We start from the raw sequence: 13,504 nt of genomic DNA, 5'->3' as shown, positions 1-13,504 counted from the left end.
TAGAGGTGTACTGTTTTATCCATTACAAGTCTTCACATCATCATGTCATTGTTGCTTCATGATTGATAGGTATGTTGTTTGTCAATCAAATTGTAGTTGCACGTCACCTCTTGCTTGTCTGTCAACCTCTGTCTCAAGAGGCCTTTTCTTTGATCATTGTTGACGAGATCAAGCTTAATATACTTGATGCTTCATACAACAATAAACCAATCAACTCTTACAAAAAAATGTCTGAACAACCACAAGTCCCAACTGCCGTCTTGAAAGAAGTCTTGGAAAAGGAAAAACAATTCGAAGCTACCATTGAAGCCAAGAAGCAAACCAAGGAAAAGTTGCAAGGAACTGTCCTTGATGAATTGAAGGAAAAAGAAAAGGAATTCGAAGCCAATCAAGAAGCCAAGAAACAAACTAAAGAATTGTTGCAAGGTTCAGTCCTCGATGAATTGAAAGAAAAGGAAAAACAATTCGAAGCTACTGTTGAAGCTAAGAAGCAAACCAAGGAAAAGTTGCAAGGTTCAGTCCTCGATGAATTGATTCAAAAGGAAAAGGAATTCGAAGCCAATCAAGAAGCCAAGAAGGAAACTGGTGAAAAGAAGAAGACTCTCCAAGATGAATTGTTGAACGCCAACGTTCAATTGAAGCACGTCGAAACTAAGGAAACCCACGTTCCTTTGAATTCTGAACAATAATTGTATCATATTGTAAATGAAGATAATGATGATCATCTATAACTCTTAGATTCGTAACAGCTAAAAACTTGTACGATCGGAAATTGTTACAAAAATAAAGATGATCAAAATTTTAAAACAATTCATTGATGAAAAATAATTTTAATAAGAAGAACAAGATGATATTTGGTGATAGAGAAGAAGTAATTGGAGATGGAATGATGAGTTAAATATTGCTTTATTGTAATTACGGATTATAATTATCAATTCTTGGTTTGGTCAATTATTGATGAGGAAAAGTACTTTTTTGGTACTCTTCTCCATTCATGATCAATTTACAGTTTTATTCTTCCTTACTTTATCTTCCTTAACAATGCTTTACAGCTTTTTCATCATCATCATTGTAAATTATTTAAATATTATCTTTAAAAAATGTCTCAACCACCAAAGGGCATTATTCACAATCATGATGAAGATGATGAACAAGAACAATTCTTTTTTCTTGGTATTGATGTCGGAACACAATCAATGAAAGCGAGTGTGATTAGTGTGGTCTCATCACTCGATTCTCCTTTTCAAATTCTACACTCGGATCATGTTCATTATGATTCAGAGTGTCCTCACTATCATACAAAGGGTGGTGTTTTGATTCATGAGGGAGAGAAGCAGGATCTTGGAGAGGTTTCTTCTCCGATTTTAATGTTCGTTGAGGCTTTGGAAAGATTGTTGGAGAAGATTCCTGTGGAAATTAGGAGGAGAATTAGGTGTATTGGAGGCTCTGCTCAGCAGCATGGATCGGTCTATGTTGCTGCAAATTATTTGAATTCTGAGAATGGTGTGGAGGAATTGTGGAAGAGGAGAAAAGAGGGTGGTGTTGGTGTGTGGAATTTGAAGGAAAGTGATTTTGCAATGAAGAATTGTCCTATTTGGATGGATAGTTCAACAACTGAGATTTGTCAACAACTGGAAAATGGAGTAGGAGGTGCAGAAGAATTAATGAAAATTAGTGGAAGCACTGCTCATGAAAGATTCACAGCTAGTCAAATTGTAAAATTCGCCCAAAAGGTTGGAAAGAAATTGGAAGACAATTGTGAAAGAATTTGTTTAATTTCCTCATTCTTTGCAAGTTATTTCGTTGGAGAGTATCAATCGATTGATTTTTCAGATGGATCAGGAATGAATTTATTGGACATTCACAGTTTGGAATGGTCGAAAGATATTTTGCGAACCATGTCAAAATTAACCAATCAAAGTGTTGAGGGTTTTGAAAAGGTTTTAGATAAGAAATTGACTCCTTCCAATGCTATTGTTGGAAAAGTTCATCAAAAGCTGTGTGAAAAATTCCAATTCTCAAAGGATTGTCAAGTTTGCTCCTTCTCTGGTGATAATCAAAATTCTTCATCCTTCCTTCTGAGAAGTAATCATGATATTTGCATTTCCTTAGGTACCAGTCACACAATATTTGGACTCGTTAATGAAAATTCACTTCATGTGAGCAATAATTTGGAGGGACACATTTTCATCAATCCTAGCTATCATTTATCATCGAATGAGGAAAAATACCTCTACTTACTCTGCTTTAAAAACGGAGGAATGGTCAGAGATTTATTCTGCTCCATGTATTGCAATGGAGATTGGAAGGAATTTGAGAATATCATCGGCTCTCCATATCCAAGTCCAATTCAAATTCAAAGTGATTCAGGAATTTTCAAAACTGTGGAGCATTTGATTGGATTTTATTTCCAATTTCCAGAAATTACTCCTCATACTCCCCAACATATTCAAAATGGATTTTATAGATTTGTCAAATATGACAATTGTGAAAATTACGAACTACTCAATGATGAACAATTCAAGCAACTACTTTCAATGCAACAAGTAGAACAATCCAATGCTCTCAAGTCCATGGATTTGAAATCACTCGTTCTCTCTCAATTCATGTCCCTCCGTAAACATGCCCAAGATAATGGCCTTCTCACTCCACAACAAACACCTAGAATTGTCTTGACAGGTGGTGCTTCCAATTCCCTTACTCTTCTCCAACAATTGTCCAATGTCTTTAATTCCACTGTTCACATTATTCCTAACGCTGCTGATAGTACAACATTAGGTGCAGCAACTCGTGCCTTCTATTCTTATTCGAATAATTATTCGAAATCATTCCATGAAATTACCTTACCAATTTTGCCTCCCCTCCAACAAGTTTGTCAACCTCAACAATTTTCACATCCGAATGCACTAATTGATTTGACCATTTATTCAAAACTTGAATCGACTTTATTGAACTCGCTCAATAAACAATTGTAAAATCAAATAGGTTTTAAAGCTTTTAGATCCATCTCTTTGCATAATATTCAGCTAAATTCTTATAACGAGGTACAATGGAAACTCGAACTCTATTCTCCACATGATATAAAAACTTCATCTTATTTGAAGTTGGTTTTTCCGATTTTGTTATTGTTTCAGCAAGAAAATCAATTGAAGAATACTCGAAACTAGAATCTGCTGTTTTCGTTTTCTTTCCAAATAATTGTAACATGTTAGTTCTATGATTATTATTTTCCAACTCTTCCTTAGTGCATGCCTCTAGAATTAGATCTGAAATGAGATCAATGAGATTTTTGAAATATTCCCAGTTTGTGTAATCCATCTTTGCATTAATAAAAACTATGCAATGAGAAATGTATCTGTTTCGATAGAGTTCTTTAGGTGAAACCAACAATGAGGCTGTTATTATTCTTGTTTCAATAAGGCATTTCTTCAAAACCTCGAGAGGAACTAGGGATTTCATAAATCTGACAAGTAATGATTGAGCATTTCTATCATTAAATTTGAATTCACCAATCTTGTTGGTAAGAATATCAGTAACAGTATCCAAACAACCTAACTCAACCATAGTTAGTAGGGCTACAAAATTAGACTCGTTTGTTATGAATGAATAATTTCCATAATATTCAAATCCCTCCTCTAAATAGTAATTAATAAAAGGAAGGAGAATTTCATTGACCTCCTCAACGTTATCCTTTTTGGTGTATTTTTTGAAAGAAATCAAAACAGATCCCAATAAGCTATATTTCCTATTACCATACTTTTTTGTGAACATAATGTCATGTCTTCTTTTACTCTTGACAAATTTCAACAAGTCCACCAATTTTGCAAAGTAAGGCATTGGTTGTTCTTTTTTGACATTCCAACGACTCCTCTGTACAAACAATTTTTGAGGCAAAACATTAACAATAAAATCCAATTCATGAGTTTTCTTCTCATAAATCATTCCCCTCAATGTTTCTCTCCAATTTCTCTCCTTGGCACGAGTAAATTGGGTGCAGAATTGTATCTTTTCCTGCCAATTATCGAGGTAGGATAGGATGGAGAAGAAAAGCTCTGGAGGTAAGGAAGTGAGGGTTTCACGTTTTTGCATTTTTTTATATCAAATTAAATATTAAATTCTTATTAAATTGAATTAAATGTTAATATGTTAATAGGTAAAATGTTGGAAGGGATATGAAAATGTATGAAACAGTGTTTCTTCTTATTGAATTTCATTGAAAAAAAGATAAATCACAACAATTTATGTGAAAGAAAAATTTACTAGTGTTGAATATATTTCACATAATATTATTGCAGGTTGATTGAGAGGAAACGCAGAAGAATGTTGCCTGATTTCTCAAACAAAGAACCCCCCAGAGTTGATCTATTAGAAGGATGCAGACTCCAGTAATTCAAGGTTGCAGAGTTGTCACTCACCAGGTCAACATTTTCATTACTTGCTCACAATCTAACCTGTTTGGCCCTACAGATCAAGAACATATCTACACTACTCCACTAAATTCTCAACACACATTGTTAGGATCATTGAGAGAATAGCGGCGAAATGTACAATTGTCTTGATCCAAAAAGTCAATCAAGAAAACAAGATTACTTGTCTTCCATTGACTTTTTAATGGCCTTGACTACTTCTTCAAGTTGTTCATTGGTAATATGAGTACCAGTTTGCAACTTGGAGTAATAGCAGTTACCACTCTCGTCAGTAATTTCAAAAGCTCCAGCTCTAGGCTTGGACTTTGTATTACCTTCTACAGTGGCACCTTCAATATTCTTTTCAATAAACAATTTAGCATTTCTAAATTTGGAGGCATATCCTATTGATATTATTATTATTATTAAATGTATTGATAAAGAAATTAATATTTGTCGGTTAATTTTGTTACGTAAAATACAAACCTCACGCAGTACAATATTCAATATGGATCTTGACCATTTTTTTTAAAATTGAAAAGATCATTTTTTTATATTTTTTTTAAATATTCAATATTTTACAAAATCAAATGTGGTGTTGGCAATAGATGGGTTAATTTACAATTTTTGGGATTTGAGTTTGGATAATCTTTCCGATAATTCATCAACTTGAACACTTTGGATATCATCCTTCTTGGTTTTGACTGCTCCCAATTTTTCAGAAACATTCAAACCATTTTCATCAGCAACTTCGGCCATGAGTTGATTGACTTCATCTTCAGGTGTTGACAAACTTGTTGTTTGTTGCATTGAACTTTCCATGTATTGACTAGTAACATCCAAATCTTCAAATTGTTGTTCAAATTTATCCAAAATTGCTCCAATTTTACTAGCATCCATTGCTCCGAGAACTTTATCCATTCCCTTAACAATACCACCCATAGTTGATGTCACCCTATTCATCTTGATGGCTGTATCCATTCTACTAGCAACTGCATCAATTCTTGATGAAAGTCTCAAAAAGTTAATAGTTTCATTCTTTTTTCTGATGGCTGTTTGAGCGTGAATACGAGCACCTTCAAGATTACCCTTTTCCATAGCTTGTTTAACCTTGTCCTTTTCCTTCTTTTCTTCCTTTTCAGCTTTTTTAGAAGCTCTTTGGAATTGTTTGCTTGTAAATTTAAGATTAAAAACTAAATCATCCATTGATGGCATTTTGTATTTTTGTTGTTATTATTATTATTTAATAAATTTAATATATTATAGTGATGATCAATTAAATTCTTCTTTGCCAAAACTTTCTGCTGAGGAGAAATAATGAATAATTGATGATTTTTTTGTTAGAGAAAATTCAACGTGTCTGTGATGAGGAATTTAAAAATAGTTGTCTAACGTTCTAATTGAAAAAAATTGAATTGGAAGGTTTCATGCTCTAATGCCTTTTGCATTGGGAGCTAAAGAATAAGATATTGAGTTTAATATTCAAATAATATTAAGGAATAGAGAGAGTACATGTCCTTCTTCTTGTCAATGAACTTGTCAATTAGTGCAATCTCATAAACTCATAAAATTTCTGTATTAGAAAATAAGAGAATATAGAAATATCAAAACAAAATGTGAGGTAGTATCATCCCACACTATACAGCTTATTATTGAGACTACATTGAGTATTGCTACTCGGTGAATCTCTCAGCCATACAAGTGTTTCCAACGAATGATACCCTTTGATTAGCTTCTCCACCACTCTCAGCAGGAAACCCCACCAATCGTGGCGCTTAACTTTGGCACAGTTATGACTCAATAACTCCATCGTAACTACGTCTCTGCAAGCAGAGGGGTCGGAGTGATCTTAAGACCTGGGCATGAAGATCTTTTGCTGCTTATCATTCTCTGACCAACTTTGTGAGTGAGAGTGTTGAGGCTTGGTTGTGGTTCTTAGAATTTTTTTAAAAAATTAATTTTACAAAAAAATTGAAACTTGTTTGGCGGGCTAAATCTTTCAAGTATCAAAATAAGAAGAATAATTAGGAGTGATTGAAAGAATTGATAAAAGATGGAAAAGAAAAGTGAAGATATGAGTGAGGAGTTTGTTAAACAATATCAAAAATTGGAGAAGGAAGGAAAACAAATTAATCCCGAAGAAATCAAAATACAAAATGTGATCAAGGAAACAGTTAAAAATCCAAAGACTTTTCATGCCACCCGAACACAAATGGCCAGAGCAACTGGTATTGGATATTCACTATTGGGTGGAGGTGTTGTTATTGGATTGTCTCTTGCCTATCTTTTCAAGAAGGGAAATAAGGATCAATCACAACATTAATCAGTTTGAACAATGACAATTTTAATCATTGGATATTATTTGAATCAAAGATTAATTTAATTATTATTTACATTGAAGTGGTGAGGATAACAATTTATTTTCTTCTAGAAGATGAGAAGGTTTGATTTTTGAGACAGTGATGCAAAATAATGCAATACATGAGTGGAATGTTGGATCCAAAGGTTTCCTTATCCAAGGAAATAAATGGACATTTGAGAATTGTTTTGGAAAAGTTTCTCATTCTTTCAACTTCTTCTGTTTTGAGATCTTCTGAGAGTGGAGTCTTTAAGTGAACAAGGAGATATTCAGTCATTGGATTGGTATCGTAGGCTTCAAAGTATTCATATTGAGTCATATCTGCATTGGTTGTGCACAAAATGACATAGTCTGAATTTTTGGTTTGAATGAGTCCTCCACTGATGAATCGTTTAGATCCAGCTAATTATTGTTAATTTCCACATAGATATTTCACACAAATAATTGTAAAATATTATTATTAATTGTAAATTAAGGGTTTTAAACTTTGGAACTTACCACACAAATTCAATTTACATTGATAAACTTGCTTTCCAATTTTGAAAGTTCTCTCCATAAAATCAAATCCAACCTCTGAATATCCATCAGCAATAAAACTGCCAAACTCTCCATTAATAAAGAGGGAAATATTCAAAACATTGACATTACCATCTCCCAGTGACAAACTAGAGCTGAAACTTTCATTGGATGCAGACAAGTCATTCTCAAAATTACAACCAAACATATTGAGAATGGTTTGAATGATGCCAACAGATTTTTCACCTTGCTCAGAGTCAAGAACAACCTCTCCAGAGGTGAGATCAGTCTTTTGAAGCATTGAAGGTCTCTGATGATTCCATACAAATCTGGAAAAGTATTGCTTCCATTGATTTTCCAACAATTCAATCATAGTCTTATTTTGAATGTCAAAGTTGGAAATTCTGATCTTCTTGTAAGAATTCAAAAGGCCTGTCTTTTCTTCATTTGGATTTTCATCAATACTAATACTATAACTAGAGGTAGAGCTTGTCACTGGCTTGATGGTAATGGAATTATCAATGGTTGGAATTACATTATTATTATTGGCTCCCTTTCCTACGAGAATATTTCTCAATTCCATCGACATGGTTGTGTACTCTTTCTTAGTGGTGATAGGAAGCATTCTTTCCTTGTCACACAATTCATTTGCAAATTTTTCAAATAACCTCGATTCTTCCGAATGATGATCATTTGCACTTGTATTATAATTGAGAAGGAGAAGCTTTCTAGTGTCCAATCTTATTATCTGTGACAAATCATTAATAATCAATAATTTAATATATTCCTTCCACATTTCAATAAAAGTCCTACGAGCCAATTGTTCCCTACTCGATTCATTAATCTGATTATTTTCACAATATGTTTGTAAATTCCTATTAAACATGATCAATAAATTCCTCGTCATTCCATCCAAATATGAAGATTTCCAACATTTGCAAACACATCCAACACCAAAGAACAAATCATCACTCTCCAGAAATGAAAAAACCTCCCTCCACAATGTATGATTAGGAGGAAGATGTTCCTTGATAGCCTTTTGAAGTTTTTGCTTATTTACTTGTGATTTCAGCTTGGGAACATCTCTTTGCTGTTGTTCAGATGCCGATGATGAAGAAGCCTTGTTATTATTTGTGATTTTCTCTTCAACAATTGTTGCAGTAGATGAGGCTGCAGAAGATGCTTCTTGTTGTTGAGACATTTTTTAAGGAGTTTGACAAACTTTTACTCCGATAAGAAGAAAACTTTCTGAGATTTTTAACTAATCCACGTTAGATTTTCTTCATCCATGAGAATATTATTAATCATATTGAATTTAAATAATTTAAATATTCATTTGATGATCGGAATTTGATGACGGACAAAATGTTCATCAATTTATCGAATGCAAAAAAATATGAAGAAGAGAATGAACGTGATGAATGTTTTAATCCGTAGTCGTATTGGTGGTGCTGGTGGTGGTGATGGTTTTAAAAGGAGTTTTTTGAAGCATTCAATGAGGAAATTATTACTCATCAACAATTGCAATAATAATAATTACTTGAATAATATTGTTGGATTGTCTTCATCATCGGACTTTAATTATTCAACTCTGAATGGTAAAATATTAAATTCCTCCATTTCAATGGCTGCTAGTAGTAGTATTGGTGGTGGTGATGTGATGGAAAATCAAGACCATACTGATAATAATTTTGCAATTTTGGAAATGGAAAATAATTTAATGGAAAGAATTGAAAATATTTTGGAAATTATTCAAAGATATAATTTGAACAGGGAGAATGAGAATTGTTTGAGGGCTATTGATGATTTTTTCCTTTTGAGTAAGGATGAGTTGGAAGTGAGTCCAATGATTACTAGAGAGCTCATGTTGGATGTGATGAATTGTAAGGTTGATTGTTTGTTGAGGATGGATCAAAGCCAAGAAGCTCTTGAATCGTTGAATTGGATGTTGGATATTGACCCAAATAATAATAGAGCACTGAGTTTGAGAGCTCAGATTTACTATCAGAGACAAATGTATGGCAATGCAATTGGTGATTATTCGAAATTAATCATGACTGAGGGAGATAGAGTCTTGTTGGGAGAGTTTCACTTTTATAGAGGAGTTTCATTTTACATGACTGGGGATTATAGAAGTGCTCTCGAAGACTTTTCATACTCTATTAATTTCAATGCCTCAAATATGGATGCATTTCACAATTTCAAATTTACCATTGACAAGTTGCAAGAGTTGACTGGCGATTGTACAAATATTCCATATGGAGATGGTAAATTATTTATGGATAGATTCAAATTGTATCAATCCATTACTGAGGAGGATGAAAATCCAAGAATTATGGTAGTTGGAGGAGTTGACAGGGGAAAATCCACAATAACCAATTACTTTTTGCATTTTGCTCTGAGTGAAAATCAGAGATTGTGTTTCTATTCCGATATGGATATGGGACAAAATAATATGACACTACCAGGAAGTGTAGCTTTCACATACAGTTCCAATAACTTTATCTTCTCCGAGTTGCAAGGAAAATTATCCACCAAGTGCAATACTATCAATTCCAAACTGAAAGAACTCGTCCACAACTCACCAAACAAGTATATTTACAACTTTGGAGATACAACTGGTACAACTATTGCAGATCATTTGAGAATTTTCAAGAATATTTTCAAAAATTACAAAAACATTAATACTAAAATTAATACTGGTGGAAAGAAGACATTTTGGATGATTAATACACCTGGAAGAGTTGACCATACAGGGCTAATCACACTAAGTGCCATGGTGGAGCAATTCAAAATTACACATCTTTTGTGTTTGGATGAAAAATTGATAGCTCCATTAGAAAACACTCTCCGAAAGAAGACCTGTAAAGTAATTAATGTCGAACCAAGCCAATTCGTCACTCATAAATCCAGACCGAAACGGAGAAGAAACAGAACCCAATCAGTGAATGAATATTTTGGACCGAATCCAATTATTGTTACTCGTTCACTCGATGATGTCAAACTCTACCAATTCGATGAAAGAACTCAACAATTCAATTCGATAGACTCTGTCAAGGAACACATGATTGTAACTCTTTCCAAATCCATCTGCTCAGTACATTCTCTTCGAGAACAGCTCAGAGATCAGGTCAACCACTTTGTGGCCATCAATGACATTCAAATAGACTCGAATCAAATCCAACTAGCCCTTCCATCCCACCTCAATGAAAATTACTTTAAAAAGATGAAAACCATGCACCTCCTCGTTGGTAAAATCTTCCTCACCAACACACCCTAATTACATAAAAAATTCATCCATTTTCAAAAATTCACAGTTTACAATCCAATAATGTAATGAAATATGAAATGAATGCATTGATTTTTTACACAAAATTTCAATCCATATTCACACACATTCATTAAATTTGCCTTATTAAGATCACTCCACTCACACTTAAATATTCAATTTTTATTTCTTAATTAAAAAAAAATGCAACAACATGAATCATCATCACCTCAGAGAGCATGAACGAATTCTCTATCAAGCTTCCTCTCCAAGTAGAGAACATGAACAGGAACGAAATCTCATTCACTCCAATATTGAGGCGAGTCGATATGATGGTGAAAATGGTCCAAGTTTTGATGATTCCGAATACATGGATGATGAATCAAGACAAGTATTATCACCTTCACGGAAATCTGTTCGTACTTTGGGTATTATCATGATTGGTATTTTCATAATCATCTCGTTTATAGTATTGGCTAACGCTGTGATTGCTGGATTAATTATTGTGAATGCAATGAATAGAAAGGAGGTTCCAATAATTGATCATCAAATCAATTCGACGGTAATTATGGTTTCATTGGATGGTTTTAAACCTGAATACTTGTCCATGTGTACTGATAATTGCATCAATTTACGTTCCATCTATCAGAAGGGAGTCAAGGCAAAAAGTATGAGACCAATCTTTCCTTCCAAAACCTTCCCTAATCATTATACTTTGGTCACTGGTTTATATGCTGAATCACATGGAATTGTTTCCAATAGATTTTATGATCCCAATTATGATGCTGTTTTCAAATTGGGATCACAAGAAGCATTCAATCCTAGGTGGTGGCTTGGAGAGCCAATTTGGGTTACAGCTGAAAAACAAGGTTTGGTGAGTGCTTCTTACTTTTGGCCAGGTTCAGATGTGGCAATTCAAGGAATGTATCCATCTTATTATAAGAAGTATGACGAATCAATTCCATATGCTGATAGAATCAAGACAATTTTTGAGTGGTTTGATTCTGATAAGAGACCTCGATTGATATTGACCTATTTTGAGGTTGTTGATACAGTTGGACATGCATTGGGTCCAGAATACACAACCGAATTAGCTGAAGCTATTAGAAAAGTGGATCAAGCAGTAGGACTCATCATTCAAGGTTTGAATGAGAGAAATGCAACGGATAAGGTAGATTTGATCATTGTGAGCGATCATGGTATGGCCAAAACTCCAGACTCTCAAGTTGTTTCAGTTTCTGATATACTTGGAAAGGATATTATTGGAGCAGATGTTTTGAATATGAATGATGGACCATTTTTTGATTTTTACTTTAAGGACAAGTCACAAGTCGATGAAATTTATGGTCAACTGGCTGCTAATATTATGAATTCTATTGCCTTCTCTAGTGCTATACAAGGTGTTTACACGAGGAAGAATATGCCACCAAGATTTCACTACTCTCAATCAGATCGCATTGCTGACATTTTGATTTTGGCCAAAGTTGAATACTCAATTAAGAGAACACCAAGCAGTACAAAATATGGGCAAGGAAATCATGGCTTTGATAATGAATCCGCTCAAATGAGTAGCTTGTTTATGGCTCAAGGAAAACATTTCAAATCTGGACTTTTATATGATGGAGTAGTTAGAAATTTGGATATTTATTCTACAATTTGTCAAATTTTGAATATTGTTCCTGCACCAAATAATGGAACAGCTCAAGGTTTCCAATCTCTATTGAATTAATTATTTACAACAAAGTCATTTCAAGTATTTTCATTGGAATGCAAGTTTCTAATTATTGATTTTGAGATTCTAACCAAGAGGACTTGATGTATGCAATATCACTTCTAATAATGTACTTGAAACCTTCAATAACTGGAGATCCTTCATGCCTATGATTCAATTTACCATTTTGGAAGAATACACTAACAAGACCTATCTTTGGAACTATTCTGACCTCTTGCACAGTAGCTTCTTCTAAGAGATGTCTCCTTCCACCTGGGAAGAATGTAGTCTCCCCACCCTTGAAATCCTCATTCAAATAGAAAATGATAGTAAGCTGAGTCATTTCATGATCATTCTTCCTATAGCCAGCATCCATATGAGGTCCAAACTTTTGGGTGACACCGTACTTGTTAAATCTGATACGTTCATTAATTGGTGTATTCTTTCTCAATGTCCATTCCTCTCCATAAATATCTACCTTCTCAGGTAACAAGTGCTCAATTCTCTTATTCAAAACTTCAATCACCTTCTCAGGAAGATCTGTCAAAATTCTTTCTGAATCTCTAATTTGCTTTGTTGAGTTATTAATGACAGATGTGTCAAACTTTCCTGCTAAAACAGACAATGGAGATGGTTTATAACCCATCTTTTCTGAAATTTCCACAAACAATTTGCATTCCAGAGGAGTTATCACATTTTCCAATACAAAACAACCTTCCACACCATCAACCTGCTTTTTCAAAATTGGATTTTCTTGGAGGAATTTTAAATTTTCTTCACTATTCATCAAGTGATACAGTTCATCTTTTTCCTGCTCTGGAAACTGTATCAGTAAATCATTGACATGATAGGTAGAATCGGTTCCTTGCTGAGTAGTACGTGTAGGTTTGCCTTCTTGTTTGGTTTCGGCAGATTTATTCTTGAAAAAGCTAAAGAATGACATGAGTAAAAGAATACCAGAAGAAATTGCAATACTGAGAGGGGATGTGATGCGCGACAAGATATTCATACTCGGCAGGAGAGAACAGTGGCACGTGGTGGATGTTGGTTCAATTTTTTTGAATTTTGTTTGCTGTGAACTTCACATAATAATGCTAAACAACCACTACCCTAAACCTCAGATAAAACCTTGGCAATAATTAATATTTAAATAATTGTCGTAAATGTAATTTAAATTGAAAAATTAAAACCACAATAAAAAATGCACAACATTTTCTCAAGGAACTGAGAAGGATGTTGTACTC

The 13,504-nt window shown here is 33.8% G+C and overlaps 8 protein-coding genes across 8 annotated transcripts; 4 read left to right on the top strand and 4 right to left on the bottom strand.

The window, feature by feature from the left end:
- Positions 1–222: 222 nt before the first annotated feature.
- Positions 223–810, top strand: NAEGRDRAFT_78926 (uncharacterized protein). The gene has a single exon (XM_002679741.1). It carries the CDS (start codon positions 228–230, stop codon positions 687–689), a length of 462 nt encoding a protein of 153 aa, XP_002679787.1. The 5' UTR covers positions 223–227; the 3' UTR covers positions 690–810.
- A 290-nt stretch (positions 811–1,100) lies between these two features.
- NAEGRDRAFT_31853 (uncharacterized protein) lies at positions 1,101–2,342 on the top strand (the record flags this gene model as incomplete). Its single annotated transcript, XM_002679740.1, has 1 exon — positions 1,101–2,342. A coding segment is annotated over one exon (1,242 nt), but the record flags the coding sequence as incomplete, so codon positions are not given.
- A 655-nt stretch (positions 2,343–2,997) lies between these two features.
- On the bottom strand, positions 2,998–4,089 carry NAEGRDRAFT_64891 (uncharacterized protein; the record flags this gene model as incomplete). The annotated part of the gene is made up of 1 exon (XM_002679613.1): positions 2,998–4,089. One exon carries the CDS (start codon positions 4,087–4,089, stop codon positions 2,998–3,000), a length of 1,092 nt encoding a protein of 363 aa, XP_002679659.1.
- A 935-nt stretch (positions 4,090–5,024) lies between these two features.
- On the bottom strand, positions 5,025–5,612 carry NAEGRDRAFT_31862 (uncharacterized protein; the record flags this gene model as incomplete). Its single annotated transcript, XM_002679612.1, has 1 exon — positions 5,025–5,612. One exon carries the CDS (start codon positions 5,610–5,612, stop codon positions 5,025–5,027), a length of 588 nt encoding a protein of 195 aa, XP_002679658.1.
- A 1,211-nt stretch (positions 5,613–6,823) lies between these two features.
- NAEGRDRAFT_64889 (uncharacterized protein) lies at positions 6,824–8,482 on the bottom strand (the record flags this gene model as incomplete). Its single annotated transcript, XM_002679611.1, has 2 exons — positions 6,824–7,167; positions 7,264–8,482. 2 exons carry the CDS (start codon positions 8,480–8,482, stop codon positions 6,824–6,826), a joined length of 1,563 nt encoding a protein of 520 aa, XP_002679657.1.
- A 195-nt stretch (positions 8,483–8,677) lies between these two features.
- On the top strand, positions 8,678–10,648 carry NAEGRDRAFT_78925 (TPR repeat domain-containing protein; the record flags this gene model as incomplete). The annotated part of the gene is made up of 1 exon (XM_002679739.1): positions 8,678–10,648. One exon carries the CDS (start codon positions 8,678–8,680, stop codon positions 10,559–10,561), a length of 1,884 nt encoding a protein of 627 aa, XP_002679785.1. The 3' UTR covers positions 10,562–10,648.
- A 415-nt stretch (positions 10,649–11,063) lies between these two features.
- On the top strand, positions 11,064–12,278 carry NAEGRDRAFT_31890 (uncharacterized protein; the record flags this gene model as incomplete). Its single annotated transcript, XM_002679738.1, has 1 exon — positions 11,064–12,278. The coding sequence occupies one exon, from the start codon at positions 11,064–11,066 to the stop codon at positions 12,276–12,278; it is 1,215 nt and encodes a 404-aa protein (XP_002679784.1).
- A 52-nt stretch (positions 12,279–12,330) lies between these two features.
- On the bottom strand, positions 12,331–13,269 carry NAEGRDRAFT_64886 (uncharacterized protein; the record flags this gene model as incomplete). The annotated part of the gene is made up of 1 exon (XM_002679610.1): positions 12,331–13,269. The coding sequence occupies one exon, from the start codon at positions 13,267–13,269 to the stop codon at positions 12,331–12,333; it is 939 nt and encodes a 312-aa protein (XP_002679656.1).
- Between the last annotated feature and the right edge of the window lie 235 nt (positions 13,270–13,504).

The sequence above is a fragment of the Naegleria gruberi genome (genome assembly GCF_000004985.1).
Source record: "Naegleria gruberi genomic scaffold NAEGRscaffold_12, whole genome shotgun sequence".
In the NCBI taxonomy this organism is placed as follows: Eukaryota; Heterolobosea; class Eutetramitea; order Acrasida; family Naegleriidae; genus Naegleria; species Naegleria gruberi.
This window is presented reverse-complemented; position numbering and strand designations above follow the sequence as displayed.

What these genes read in the sequence shown, in the direction of transcription:
- NAEGRDRAFT_78926 (XM_002679741.1), top strand. Translation starts at nt 228, where the DNA reads ATGTCTGAACAACCACAAGTCCCAACTGCCGTCTTGAAAGAAGTCTTG.